This window comes from Heterocephalus glaber, unplaced genomic scaffold (genome assembly GCF_053883595.1).
Source record: "Heterocephalus glaber isolate CG9 unplaced genomic scaffold, H.glaber_assembly_v1.0 deba00001004, whole genome shotgun sequence".
In the NCBI taxonomy this organism is placed as follows: Eukaryota; Metazoa; Chordata; class Mammalia; order Rodentia; family Bathyergidae; genus Heterocephalus; species Heterocephalus glaber.
The window spans coordinates 4,468,078-4,482,238 of NW_028258179.1; the positions used below are offsets into that span (position 1 = coordinate 4,468,078).

The window sequence follows — 14,161 nt, forward strand, 5'->3', positions numbered from 1 at the left end:
GCCCTGTGGATTTTCTTATTTGTGTTTTTAAGCTGCTTACAAATGAGTAATGGTCTCCCTAAAATCACAGATGCTGGTGGTAGTCATGAACGCTGCTGATGGGAACCTCACAATCTCCTGACAGCGCTGCTTGGAAACCATTCCAGAACCCAAGGCTGCCTTTCCAGAAGTCTTTTTTTGCCAACCTGGCCCAGACCACAGACCTATTGAGGCTGTGATGTGACCCAGCCCCCTGGGACACAGCGAGGAAGCACAGCTGTCCTCAGAGAAACACATTCTCTGTCATTCCTCTCCTTCCAAGAAATCCTCTACTTTGTGATAGAAGCAGCTTTGGGGGTGCCAGGTCCTCCATTCCAATGGCTCTGAGTCCCCCACACATAGTGAGTTTTGAGTGGTGACCCGAAAGCAGCTTTCCTGGAAGGAAATATTTTTAGCCAAAGCAGCATCTTACCATAATTTGTCTCTAGATTTATGCCTGGACTTCAACGCACTGATTAGATCCAGGCCCCAGCTTGATGCCCTCCCCAGGGGCGATGGGAACTCCCCTGCAGGAGCTTCTGGATGGAAGCCCCATGCCTGGGCCTGGTTTCTCCGGGTGGATCTAGATCGAGGTGGCTTAATCCTTTCATCGAGCTCAAGGGGTGACCATGGCCAGCTCTCTGCCAATGGTCTCAGCTCCTCGCCCTCCAACCAAGACAGCAGCCAGGCAGCTGCAAAGGCAAACTCTTACAAGATAGGCAGCAGCCTCCCACCGCACAGTGCCCAGACAGAAGCCTACAGAGGGCTGTCGACTGCCAAAGACTCGGTTGGCTCTGTCACTCCTATCATGTCTCAGTCAGAGCACGACTGAAGATATTGGCTGAAGAATTCTTTATATTCCAGGGGTCTGAAGCTGAATGTGGTGGCGCACACCTGTAATCCCACCACTTAGGAGGCTGAGGCAGGAGGATCACTGTGAGTTCAAGGGCAGCCTGGGCTATGTAGTGAGTTTGAGGCCAGCCTGAGCTACATAGCAAGACTCTGTCTTAAAAAACAAAACCAGGGCTGGGAGTTTAGCTCAGTGGCACTGTGCCTCTCAGCCCACCCCCACCCCCCATGACCCCCATGGCTGTGGTGCCCTCAGGCCTTCTCAGAGAAGCCTCCACCACTGTTCCTGAATCCCGGCAGCGAGAGCTTCCGGTTGCTGAGCCATGGGAAACCTGGAGCCATGATGCTCTTGCACCTTCCTGTACCTGCCCTCAGTACCTCTGCATCTGCTTGCCTGCGTCCTCTGTAACATCCTTTACAATAAATAGCCTTCACACTAGAACAGCCTTTAGAATAAACCCCGGGCTAGGGATCTAGCTCAGTGGTTCCACTGCCTGCCTTGCAAGCACAAGGACCTGAGTTCAATCCCCAGTACGAAAAAAAAAAAAAGTTGTCTAGAGTAAACCCTAAGCACTCCCCTGAGTTTCTGAGGTATTCTAGCAAATTAACAGAACCCAAAGAGAGGGTCCAGGGAATCTCGGTTACAGGCATTTGGTGAGTAGAGGTGGCAGCTCACTGCTGTGACTGGCACCCAAGTCCTAACCTGTGCAATAGCAGCAGAGTGGAAGGGAACTGTGGGCCCTGATGGCGTCTGCTGGGCTGTGGCTTGGTGAGCAGGAGAAGCCGCACACATCTGGGGTGGAAGTGAAGGCTTGTGCTGGGTGCAAGAGGAGCAACGCCAGTCTCTTTTCCTCCTCAAGAAGACGTCAATAGAAACTGTGTTAGGCTTCTCTGGCTCTAAGGGCTGGAAACCCTACTTGAACCATTTACGTAGGAAAAACTGGTTGATCTGAAGGCTGCCGGGGGAGCCTGGCTCCCAGAAGGGGCAGAGGAGCTTGGAGAACAAAGGAGGGCACCTCTGGGGGTGGCAGAGCCAGGCACAGCACGTGGCTGTGTGTGCACAGCACATCTCTCCGGCGATGGCTTCACTCTCCCAGGTTTCCTGCGAGGAGGGGCATGGCCGGAGGCTGCACTGTGTCCTGTTCTCCAGGGACCTGACCACATGTCCACAGAAAACCCCAGTGAAGGAGCAGCTCATCTGCTCGCACCTCGGCCAGGGGACAGGCAAGTGGGGGGGGAATTTCGAGGCCATTCATGGCAATATCTTTTATTGTAATCAATTATAACAAAAATCTAAACATTCCCCATATTTTTTTCTCATACCAAATATAAAGTAGGAAGGACAAAAGTAACTCATCTAAGCTAAACCGTACCTGGTTTATCTCAGGCTAATACCAAGAGTCAGGCACATTCCTGGTGCCAGGATCTGATCCCAAAGCCCCACCCACCGCCCTAATGGTTTTGTCTATTTATAGTGTGCTGGAAAACTGTGTGGGGAAAACCAGCCAGGGTTATTCAGGGGTAATCATGGCAGTCAGGGCTCAAGATGGCTCCAGTCATGATAAGCTGGAGCTGTAGGTTCCAAAAGGGAAAGCAGGGCTGAGAACACAAACATAACAGGCTCCACAGTGACACAATCCTGGAAGTCAGGCAACACACTTAGAAAGGAAAGGAAAGCAAAGCAGGAGGCTGTGTGTGTGTGTGTGTGTGTGTGTGTGTGTGTGTTGCTCAGAGGTACCCAGGTCTACATTAACCTCTCTGTACCCCATGTTGTTTATCTTGTCAAAGACATGTAAGAAGAGTGATTTTAAAAGCTGGGTGTGGTGGTGCATGCCTGTAATCTTAGCACTTGAGAGGCTGAGGCAGGAGGATGCTGTGAGTTTCAGACCAGGGCTAAATAGTAAGTTCAAGGCCAGTCTGAACCACATAGCAAGACCTTGTCTCAAAAAAAAGAAAGAAAGAAAAAAGATTGATTTTATTCAGCCTGTAGAACGTCAGTCTCCACAGGGTAGCTTTGGTTAGACCTGCATGGGAGGGTGGAAAGGTTACAGGTAGAGAAGCGGTGATGAGCCCATCTGGAAATGTCTCTGCCCGAGCCTGAGTGGTGTGCGGGTTGGGGTCAGACAGTTCTAATCTCAGCCAGTCGATCATGAGGCAACACAGGAGAAGGACCGAGAGGGCTATGCCTATCCTTGTCACAGGGAAACAAGGGCGCCACCTGAGTCTATGGGCTTTAAATCTTATCCAAGTCAAATTTTCCCTAAGCTGCTTTCTAGAGCACAGAGTGGGGATTTCAGAACACAAAGGTGGGGAGGATTTCTTAGCAGGGTGTTTCCCAGGAGCAGACTTCAGGTAAAGCACGGCACTGTCAACTGTGAGACACTGCACTACTGTCCATCCCATAGACTGTGGGGAGAATTAGAAGAATCTATGTGATCAACTTAGCACGGTGCTAGCAAGAGAAACCACCAACAGAGTGAAGAGACAGCCCTCAGCGTGGGATAAATTTTTGTTATCAGATATTTATCAGACAAAGGACTACTATCTAGAATATATAAAGAACTCAAAAAAATCAGACTCCCTCAAGTTTAAAAACCCAATCCAAAAATGGGCATCAGAAATGAACAGACACTTCTCAGATGAAGAAGTAGAAACGGCAAATAAATATATGAAAAAATATTCAACATCATGGGCCATCTGAGAAATGCAAATTAAAACAATGCTGTGATTCCATCTCACTCCAGAAAGAATGGCTATTACCAAGAAATCAGCCAATAACAAATGCTGATAGGGCTGGGAGGAAAAAGGAAACTTCTCCACTGTTGGTAGGAGTGCAGACTGGTGCAACCACTGTGGAAATCAGTGTGGAGATTCCTCAGAAAACTAAAACTAGAGGTTCCATATGACCCAGCTATTCCCCTTCTTGTTATCTTCCCTAAAGAATAAAAAGCATCATACCACAGTAATATCTGGACATACATGTTTATAGCGGCACAGAGTGTAATAGCCAAATCTTGGAAACAGCCCAAATGCCCATCAATCAACGAATGAATAAAGAAGATGTGCTTTTTTATTACAATGTAGTACTACTTTGCCATAAAGGATGAGCTTCAGACATTTCTAGGTAAATGGATGCACCTTGAGACCATTCTCCTAAGTGAAATAAATCGGACATACATGTTTAAATACTGCATTGTTGGGGCCAGGGATTTAGCTCAGTGGTTCTGGCACCTGCCCTGTAAGCGCAAGGACCTGAGTTTGATCCCTGGTAGGAAAAAAAACAAAACAAAACAGTATGATAAATACTTCATTGTTTCTCTGGTGTGAGAAACCAGAAATGGAAATAAAGACTAAAATGTTAGAACTGGCTTTTTTTTTTTTTTTTGGTACCAGGGATCGAACTCAGGACCTTGTGCTTTTGAGGCAGGCACCGGAACCACTGAGCTAAATCCCTGGCCCAAGACTAAAATGTATAATAGATATTGGGAAATGGGAAGAAAATGTTCAAACGGGAAGGGGAACAAGGGAGGAGGGAGCAAGAAAGGAAGGGAGGTACAAGAAAAAAAGAAAAATAGAAGGAAAAAAATAAATTTTCAATCCTTCTCTCTCAGCCTACCAGAGTGTTGGGATTACAGGTGTATACCACCACACCCAGCATGACTGGCTTCTAATCTTTTTTTTTTGGTACGGGGGATTGACCTCAGGACCTTGAGCTTGTGAGGCAGGTGGCGGCACCACTAAGCTAAAATCCCCGACCCAACTGTCTCCTTATCTTTAAAAACAAAAACAAAACAAAACAAAAAAACCCCAGCACAGTGCTGGGCACACAAGAAGCTGCCAACTTAGCAAATAAGAATACAAAACCACACAATGTCCTATATGCACAATAAATACAGCAGTATTTGGAAATACAGTCAGGCCTTAGTAGTCACTGGCTTCAGAACTTGTCAAACCTAGCACTCATTGCATTTTTGTTTTTTGTTTTGTTTTGTTTTTTGAGACAGGGTCTCACTATGTAATTCAGGCTGGCTTTGAACTTCTTATGGAAGGGCCAGGGATGTAGCTCAGTGGTCCCGCCGCCTGCCTTGCCAGTGCAAGGTCCTGAGTTTGATCCCCGGTACCAAAAAAACCAAAAACAATAATTGAACTTCTTATGGAGCCTAGGGTGGCCTCAAACTTGCAGCGACCTTCCTGCCTCAGCCTCCCATTATTTCTTACGGGAAAAATTCATTTGGTACTCTTGGGTTTTGACATTCGTCATGAGTTCTGGAGTTCTAATGGCAAGTACTGAGGTATGTCTGTACTTAGAAAAATTATTGGAAATTCAAATTTAACTGGATATTCTGTACAGTATTTTGTCTGGTAAGCCTGGCACACAGTTGTGCTTTTTTTTTTTTTTTTTGGGTACCAGGGATTGAACTCGGGTCCTTATGCTCTCGAGGCAAGCAACGGAACCACTGAGCTAAATCCCCAGCCCCACAGTTGTGCTTTTAATACACGCTATTCTTATGGCTAGGAAATTTTATTCTCAGTTGGGTGTGGTGGTGCACGCCTGTGATCCCAGTACTTGGGAGGCTGAGGCAAGAGACTGCCATGAGTTCAAGGCCAGCCTAGACTGCAAATTGAGACCCTGCCTTAAAAAAAAAAAAAAGGAAATTTTATTCTCAAGCCATGTTACTAGAATGGGGGTTCCTTCCTGCCGGCCAGGGGCTGGGGAGATGGTAGCCCTCTTCCCTGGCTCCCACCTTCTCCAGGCCTCTGTCTCATCTCTGGCTCTGGCTATCTCCAACCTGTGGGTTGGGGCCCCCACCACAGAGCCGGTTTTCTGTCTAGGCCCAGCCACCTCTCCAGCCACCAGCCCAGAGTTGGGCCACAGCAGGTGCAGATCACTGCTGAACTTCAGATCAAACGCAAAAGGCACAGAGTAGGAAGATCCGAGCTCTAGTTTTATTTTGCTTTGTTATTTCTCGTGGTGCAGGCATGAAACCTGGGCCTTGTGCATACTCTGCAAGCGCTCTGCTACTGAGCTACATCCCCAACCTTCCTGGTTTGTTTTTAAAACCCCAAATTTCACATTAAAAAAAATATCTATAAAAGTTCTGGAGGTTGGCACAGTGGAGCAGATCCCGGGCTTCACTTCTGGTCCTCGGTGACCCCAGATCCCTCGGGTAAAATGGGAATAGACACGCCTGCTTTTCTTTCCACGAACAACACAACCCACTGTAATCTCACGGCCGGTTGTTTTTCTCGGTGAGACTATGGGTTCCCTGCGGCTAGGGGTTGAACCTGCTCCGGGTCACCCCCAGGGCCTGTTTGTGAAAATGAGCCAACGAATGACAGGAGACCGAAGGAGCGACACGTCAACCCCCAACCTAGCTTTCGGCGGTGAAGCCTCACTTCCGCCGCCGAGAAATTTGTAGGCCGCCGACCTTTCCTCCCAGTCTGCTCCGCGCCGGCCTGCCTTGCGATTGGCCGAACCGCCCAACGTGATGCCAGGCTGGCGGCGGCGGTTGCCCGGGTGACGGAGCGCGGACCCGCTGAGTGCTGTGTTGGCGGCGGAGCAGCAGGTAAGCGCTTCCTCCAGCGCTCTGGGCCTCCATCCCCTCCGCCGATCCCGCAGTCCCGGGCCGAGAGGAGCAATGGGGGGGGGGGGGGCGGAGGGCGCAGGGCCGAGGCTCCGCTGACCCCTTGCCTCGAGGAAAACCCCGATGCGGATGCTCCTGCCTCTCCCCTGCAGTCCAGGGCTCTTACCCCGCAAGGGCCCGAGGTGGCCACCAGCACATCCCAAGAACAAGCCACTCTGCTTTCCGCAAGTTGTCCCTCATCTTTGCTGCGGTGGGCCAGCATTGGAGGGGACTCCCCTCCCCAAGTCCAGCGGGGAAGTGGCGGTGCGAGCGGAGGAGGCCAGGGGCTTTTAGGTTTCGCCTTCATTTTGTCAGTCAGCACCCCCAGACACCCAGGCTAAGTCTAGAACTTCACATAATCAAGCAGAAACGCGATGCTTGCTATTAGAATTGTCTTCCGTCCAAATCCCAGAGTCTTTACCTTATCCAACCGGCTTCCGGGCCCTAAATCTTGCAGGAATTGAGAAGCTTCGCGTCTGCAGGGGTTAGAGCCCAGATTCTCAGACTCCATTGCGGAGATGTCACGCAAGGAGCTTGTTTAAAAGGCAGATTTCTGGACATCTGGACACCTGGCCAGGCGCTCAGTGAGAATGGGCTGGAGTAGGAGTTTTCACTTGCACAAACTTCCCTGCTGGTTCTGACTGAGTTGGTCTAAATTTGGGGAATACTGTTCAATGGTTAGAATCAGCATGGATTTAAATTTTCACTTTTGTCACTTAGGAGCCGTGGGTGCGCCTGAATTGCTTCATCTGTAAAAGGAGAATGTAAATGACATTCACCTCTTGGGTTTACTACGAAGAGTAAATATGAGGCATTTTGCATGGGCCTTGGCATACAGTAAGCCTCCATAAACTATAGCTGTTAGGATAAACGATTTAGGAGAAAGTTCTATAATTGCTAAGAATGCCAGCATACTAAAACACCCACCGGCAGCTCACATTTACTTAGTGGATCTCTAGTCACAGATGACTTCTCTTAAGGAAGGGACATTTATTAAACACAGGGGTTGGCCAGGGAAGAAGACGGAGAAAGCTTTCCAGGCGAAGAGAATCATGTGTGCAAAGGCCCTGTGGCTGGAAGGAGTTTAAATTCTCAAAAACAACAAAGTGTTCTTATTTCCGGGCCTTCCAAAATGCCATCCCCTTGTTCTGCATTCATTTATTTGTCCGATGTCTTACTAAGTACTCTGCTAGGTGCTGTGGGTACAAAAGCTATATACAGATCTCAGCCTTTAGACGAAATTTAAATACTGCCCTCAGCCTTTGAAACACCGTACTAATTACAACCATAAAAGTAGAGGTAGGGTGCAGAGATGCCCTCAAGGAGAAGGAATTGCCTTGCCCAGGGTGTGGGGAGGGTTTCACGGGAGACTCCTGAAGGTCAAGTCTAGCCCGGGTTAGAATGGAGTTGAGTTTGCTCAGGACGCGGAATCAGGAAGAAGCAGGTTTTGAGGGAAGGGCCCGGGTTCACTGTATACAGGGCTGACTCAGGGGTATGGGGGCGACAGGGTCCCCAGCCCCTTTGAAGTTCATGCTGTTGGCACAACCATTTGCCACCTATCCTTGAGGCAGCACCTCGGGACAAATCTCCACCTGTCCCTCTCCACCTCCTCCTTTCCTTTTGGAGATTTCAACATCCTGGTCACTGCAGCATCTTCCTCCTCCTTACTCATGGGCATCGTTTCTTCCACTCTCCTCTGCCTTCCACCTCTGTGGTTGTGAGCTTTTGTTGTTTGTTTTGTTTTTGAGACAAGGTCTCACTATGTAGTTTAGACTAGGCTTGACCACATGGTGATCCTCCTGCCTCAGCCTCCTGGAGTGCTGGGATTACAGGCGTACACCATCACCCTGGTTCACCTCTGCCTTTTATACCTGGAGTCAGAACACCTGTCCCAGCTCCTGTCTCTTGTCTTCAGCACACTGTGGGGCTTGCGGCAAGATGCACATCGACTATGTCTGCCCCCCGCCTTCTACTCTCCCTGGGCTTCCTGCTGCCTCACCCAAGGCCTAAGCGGCTTGCTGCGCCCAGCACCCAGCTCCCTGAGCCCTGCTGCCGAGGCCTGTGCCTTCAGAGCCCACCTCTCACACTCAGTCTTTGCTCAGATGCCATTCCCCTCCAGCTCCACATGTCGGGGGACAGGATGGAGGCAGCCAGTGGCAGGGTTGGGAACACGCAGGGCCCGGAGGCCACACAGGGCCGGGGCCAGGCTGAGGGGAACGGATCAGGTGGCCCAGGTCTGGTATTGGGATGCCGGATGGAAGCGGAATGGAAGCGGGAGAGAGGGGTGGGCAGTGAGGCCGAGGAAGAGCTGGTGGGGATGGCGCTGTGCCACTCCCTGCACTGTGACATGAAGCCTGGCTACACAGCAGCCCGGAGGAGAGAGCTGTCCTGGCTCATGGCGTCAGGGTTCGTCAGGGTCAGTGGGCTGTGTTGTTGCAGAGGAGACAGACCAGGGTCCCACCACCCCCTCAGGGATCCCCTCAGTGATCCACCTTCTTGCCACCCCCAGAGGCTCCACCTATACTTGGGATTTGGGCTTTGACTGACCCAAGACCCAAACCACAACACTTAGGAAATTTAATCTTCCTGATCTGTGTACGGATAAAATAGAGTTGCAGAGTCATGCTTTTTGTCACTGTTATTTTTATTTTTTGAGGCAGTGTCTCACTATGTAGTTTAGGCTGGCTTTGAACTCACTGTGTCGCCCAGGCTGGCCTCACTCACCATGATCCTCCTGCCTCAGCCTCCTGAGTGCTGGGATTACAGGTGTGCACTGCCACACTTGGCTGGACTCACACTTTCTTAGCACTGCAGGCGCTCTGTGAGTCCTCCATTTTATCTTCCAGGTGAAACAGCCTCCCAATTGGGGTCATCCACCGGCAGAGAGCCCAGGGCCATCCTGTCCTCAGGTTGGGTCTGGGAGGCAGCCACAGGCACAGGTGCGGGAGGGGCGGAAAGGCGCCATGTCCCAGGCCTCCGTGCTGAACTCACACGGGCTTGGCGCCTCCACTCCATGCGCATTTACCTGCGGCTCAGATGTCAGCAGTGGGTCTGGCTGGGCTGGGCCCCAGGTGTTGCAGGATGGTTCCTCCCTGGTTTCCCGCCTCTCTGGGAGCCTCCTGCCTCCACCTCAAAGCCCACGTGGCCTGTGGCTCTCTGCCTCTCTCGTGACGTGGCGCCCGTCTCCCTTGTCCCCTGGGTACGGCCGGCCTGTTGTAGGGGTCCCCTTGTGCCATCAGAGTCCCCGTCCCCTGCCCTGTGGGATGGCTTAGGGGGTGACATCTCTGTTCTCCTTACAGGGAGTCGCTGTGGGACTCCGGGTGGCGTCACCATGGGCGACGTCCTGGCTCACGAGTCGGAGTTGCTGGGACTGGTAAAAGAGGTGGGTCCAGGGCCAGCGCAGGGCACCTGCGGGCCTTGCAGTATTCCTTTCCGTTACACCGACCTCTTTCTTTTCCATTCTGTCATTTTCCATGCGTTGAATTTTGCCTCAATAGTGTAACACGTGTTCCAGACGGAGGTGACCACGGGTGCTCTGCCTGACACTCGCTAGTGACACTGCCCATATTTGCGCAACTTCCTGTGTCCTGTTCTTTGTCACAGACACTGTTTCTAATTCCATTTCAAGTGACAGATTCTTAGGGGTGTACAGTACTAAGCTAAAGCCATCAGCCTGGCCTGCTCAGACTGTGGCACACAGTGTTTTCTTTTCTGTTAGCAATGATAGGCCACTTGCATCCTCCTTCTAGAACAACTGTTTTTTTCTTGAACATTTTTATGATGCTGTCTTTCTTGGCTTTTTGTTGGTTATTGCTTTGTTTTTTTGAGACAGGATCTTGCCACATACTTCAGGCTGTTCTCGAACTCACTGTGTAGCCCAGGCTGGCCTCAAACTTGCAGTGATCCTCCTGCCTCAGCCTCCCGAGTGCTGGGATTACAGGGGTGCGCCACCACACCTGGCTGTACCAAAAACAGTTCCATGGTGATGTTAGGACAAAGGGGTGCACATACATTTATGTTTTCTTTCTTTGGTTTTTTGCAGTACTGGGGACTGAACCCAGGGGTGCCCTACCACTGAGCCACATCCCAGCCCTTTTATTTTATTTTTTTCCCATCCTGGGGATCAAACTCAGGACCTTGTGCTTGAGAGGCAGGCACAGTGCCACTGACCTAAATCCCTGGCTCAGCCCTTCTATTTTTTTATTTTGAGACAAAATCTCACTAAGTTGTCTTGGTGGGACTCGAATCTGTGATCCTCCTGCCTCAGCCTCCTCTGGCTGGGATCATGATGTTCCTTTTTAAAGCCTTGTTGAGGTATAACTGACAAAAATGTACATATTTGAGGTCCAGAGCTTAGGTTTTGCTACACACTGTGAAATGACCAGCACCATCAGGCTAATCCATACACCTGTGGCCTTATATACACACATTTACCTGTCGCTTTTTCCAGTGGCAACCTCAAGGTCTACTCTCTTAGCACGTGTTGGATACATGGTTCAGTTCTGTTACATGTTACATGTTCAGTCCCACATTGCAGGCAGTATTCATCTTGCAGGAGTGAAACTTTGTGCCTTTCGCCAGTATCTGCCCATTTTCCCAACCCCGGCAACCACCGTTCTGTCTCAACTTTTGTGAGTTTGACTGTTTGCATTTTTATATGAGTGAGAGCATACAAATCCCTGTACTCGGGAGGCTGAGGCAGGAGGATTGCTACAAATTTGAGGCCAGCCTGTGCTACATAGCAAAACCCTGTCTCAAAACAGAAAAACAAAAGTAAAATCATGCAGTATTTGCCTTTCTGCATCTGGCTTATTTAACTTAGCATTTGTCCTCCAGTTCAACCATGTTGCGACAGATGGCAGAATCTCCTAAGGCGGGGTAATACTCCGTTATATGTACATACCACATTATTGTTATCAGTATTATTATTATCACTTGTAGTGCTGAGGATTGAACCCACAGCCTTCACATTGAGCTACATCCCCACCCTTTTTAAAATTTTGTGTTTTGTGACAGTATCTTGCTAAGTTGCCCAGGCTGGGTTCAAACTTGCAGTCTTCCTGCCTCAGTTTTCCAGAGTGCTTGGATTGCAGCTGTGCGTCACCATGCCCAGCTGCACATTTTCTTTCTTCATTTGTCCATTGGAGTGGCTGTTGTGAATGAGGCTGCACTAGCATAGGACTGCAGATATCGCTCTGAAATACTGATTTTCATTCATTTCTATTGGTACCCAGCAGTGGGACTGCTGGATCATGGCTAGTTCCATTTTTAATTTCTTGAGGCCCCCCCAAAATAGTTTTCCATATTGGCTGTGCCAATCTACATTCCCACCTGTAGTGTACAAGGGGTCTCCTTTCTCTACTTCCTGCCAACAATTGTTACCTCTAATCTTTGAGATAACAGGCAATGATACTTCGTTGTGGTTTTGATTTACAGTTCTCTGAAAATTAGTGATACTGAGCACTTTATTTTGTTTATTATTTACTTATTTATATATTTTGGACACAGAGTCCTGTTATAAAACTCACTATGTAGCCTAGACTGGCCTTGAACTTGAGGCAACCCTCCTGCCTCAGCCTCCTGAGTGTTGGGGTTGCAGGTGTGCACCACACTGCCCAGTGTTGAGCCCTTTTGTGAGTCTTATTTGGAGAAATGTCCGTTCAGGGCCTTTGCACACTTATTAATTGGACTGTTTGTTTCTCCTGTTGTTTATGTCTTCTTTTACAGTATTTAGATTTTGCGGAATTTGAGGACACCTTGAAAACATTTTCAAAAGAATGCAAAATAAAAGGAAAACCGTTCAGTAAGACAGCAGGTGGCTGTTTAAGGGACCCCAGATCGCCAGCTGTCCAGGTAAGGTTTCCGAGTTTTGTCTGTGGATGAGAGGTAGCCCCGCCGGAAGCCGCAAGTCTCGGGTCCCCGCGGGTCACTTTAGACCGGCAGGTGTCGCTGGTGAGTTCAGGGCGCCCTCTGCAATCTGGGTCACGGCCATCTCCCCTCAGCCCCTGCTCCCCAGGGCCAGGCGTGGGGGCCCCGCTGCCTGGAACGGAGTCCCTGCCCGGCACTGTGCCCAGTTAGCAGTGTCAGTATCAGTAGTGCTGATACCACTGAGCCGCACAATTAAAAATGGTGACTGATGGTAAACTGGGCGTGGTGAACAGGCCTGGAATCCCAGCACTCTGGGAGGCTAAGGCAGGAGGATTGCAAACGCAAGTCCAGCCTGTAGGGACATAATGAGATTCTGTCTCAAATTTTTTTTAAAGAAAGGAGGGGGGGATAGGGATGTAGCCCGAAAAATAAAAATAAAAAAGAAAGACTATTCACATTGTGAGACAGAGCTCCAGAACTCACTCACCTTGCACACTGAAAGCTGTGTCTGTTGGACAGCTCCCCTCTCTCGCTCCCCCAGTCCTGAGCCTGCCTTTCTCTCACTTTCTGTGAGAGCATTTGAAGCCAGAGGCCCACACACGCCCCTGTGAGGCAGGTGCTCTACTACTTGGCCATGGTGTGAGGCCTTTTGTTGTTGTTTTCTAAGACAAAGTCTCACTGTTTTGCCCTGACTGGACTCAAACTTTGATCCTCCTGCCTCAGCCTCCGTAGTGGCTGGGATTACAGGCATGGGCCGCCACGCCGGGCACTCTATAAGTCAGGCTCTTGTGACTCTGTGACTTGCTTATTATACTCCATATAATGTCCTCAAGGTTCATTGGTGTTGTAGTATAGAACAAGACTCATGAGCTTTTTCACGGTTTTTTTGGGGGGGTACTGGGGATTGAACTCAGGTCCTTGCGCTTGCGCAGCAGGGGGCGAAACCACTGAGCTAAATCCCCGGCCCATTTTTCATGCTTTAATAATTTCTTGCTGTGGATGCCCACTGACCTCCCCTGGGGGGCACCGGGGCTGCTCCGCCTCCTGGCTATTGGAGATAATGCTGTGATAAACTACAGGAGGGATTGCAAAACACAATGAACGTTTAAATTTTTTTTTTTTTTTTTTGGTACCAGGGATCGAACTTGGATCCTTGCACTTGTGAGGCAGGCCGCAGAACCACTGAGCTAAATCCCCTGAGCTAAATTTTTAAAAATGACTTATTACAGTAAAAGACACAATGGTAAGAACAATGGGATAAGTGGGTTTGTAATAACGGGGAGTATTTTGAGGGAAACTAAAGGCAGTATGACTTTTACTACAATAAAGTTTTGCATTTTTAAATCATCTTTCATTGATCAAATGTTTATGGCGATTTCTGTCAAATAAAAACACAACGGTGCGTCTTCATCTACCTCATGCACCGGATTTGGCACCGTGTGACTGGCTCTTCCCCAAAATCAAAATGATCAGGAAAGGTCAACGTTTTGAATCAAGTCAGGACATGAAGGCAGCCACAGCAGCACAAGTAAAGACACTCATGAAAGAAGACTTCCTGAACTGCTTCAGGAAGTGGCAGGAACAATGGGATAAGTGTGTCTGAAGCAAGGGGCGAGTAGTGGCAGTGTGTCTCTTACTGTGAAAGACAAAACAAACCTCAACATCCCAGTTCATCTGTTTTTTGACCACACCTTATAGGTGTCTGAGTATCTCTTCAAGACCCCTTCAGTTTTCCCAGGCATACCCAGAAGTGGTTGTGCGGTACTTCCATTGTGGAGGAGTCTGTTTTGAGACAGGGTCTT

General features: G+C 49.4%; 1 protein-coding gene across 18 annotated transcripts in view; it reads left to right on the forward strand.

Moving 5' to 3' along the window:
• The first annotated feature begins 6,319 nt into the window (after positions 1-6,319).
• The window catches only part of Armc9 (armadillo repeat containing 9), a 102,766-nt gene continuing 94,924 nt past the window's right edge, over positions 6,320-14,161 (forward strand). For 17 of the 18 annotated variants that reach the window (XR_015450575.1, XR_015450574.1, XR_015450576.1 and 14 more), the window contains exons 1-3: positions 6,320-6,434; positions 9,791-9,873; positions 12,219-12,344. Coding sequence is in view for 15 of the 18 variants with exons in the window: in XM_087209388.1 (XP_087065514.1) it covers positions 9,823-9,873; positions 12,219-12,344 (177 nt within the window). In the remaining 3 variants the exon portion in view is untranslated. The remainder of the gene's footprint in view (positions 6,435-9,790; positions 9,874-12,218; positions 12,345-14,161) is intronic. The other variant, XM_004868049.3, reaches the window with a different exon arrangement.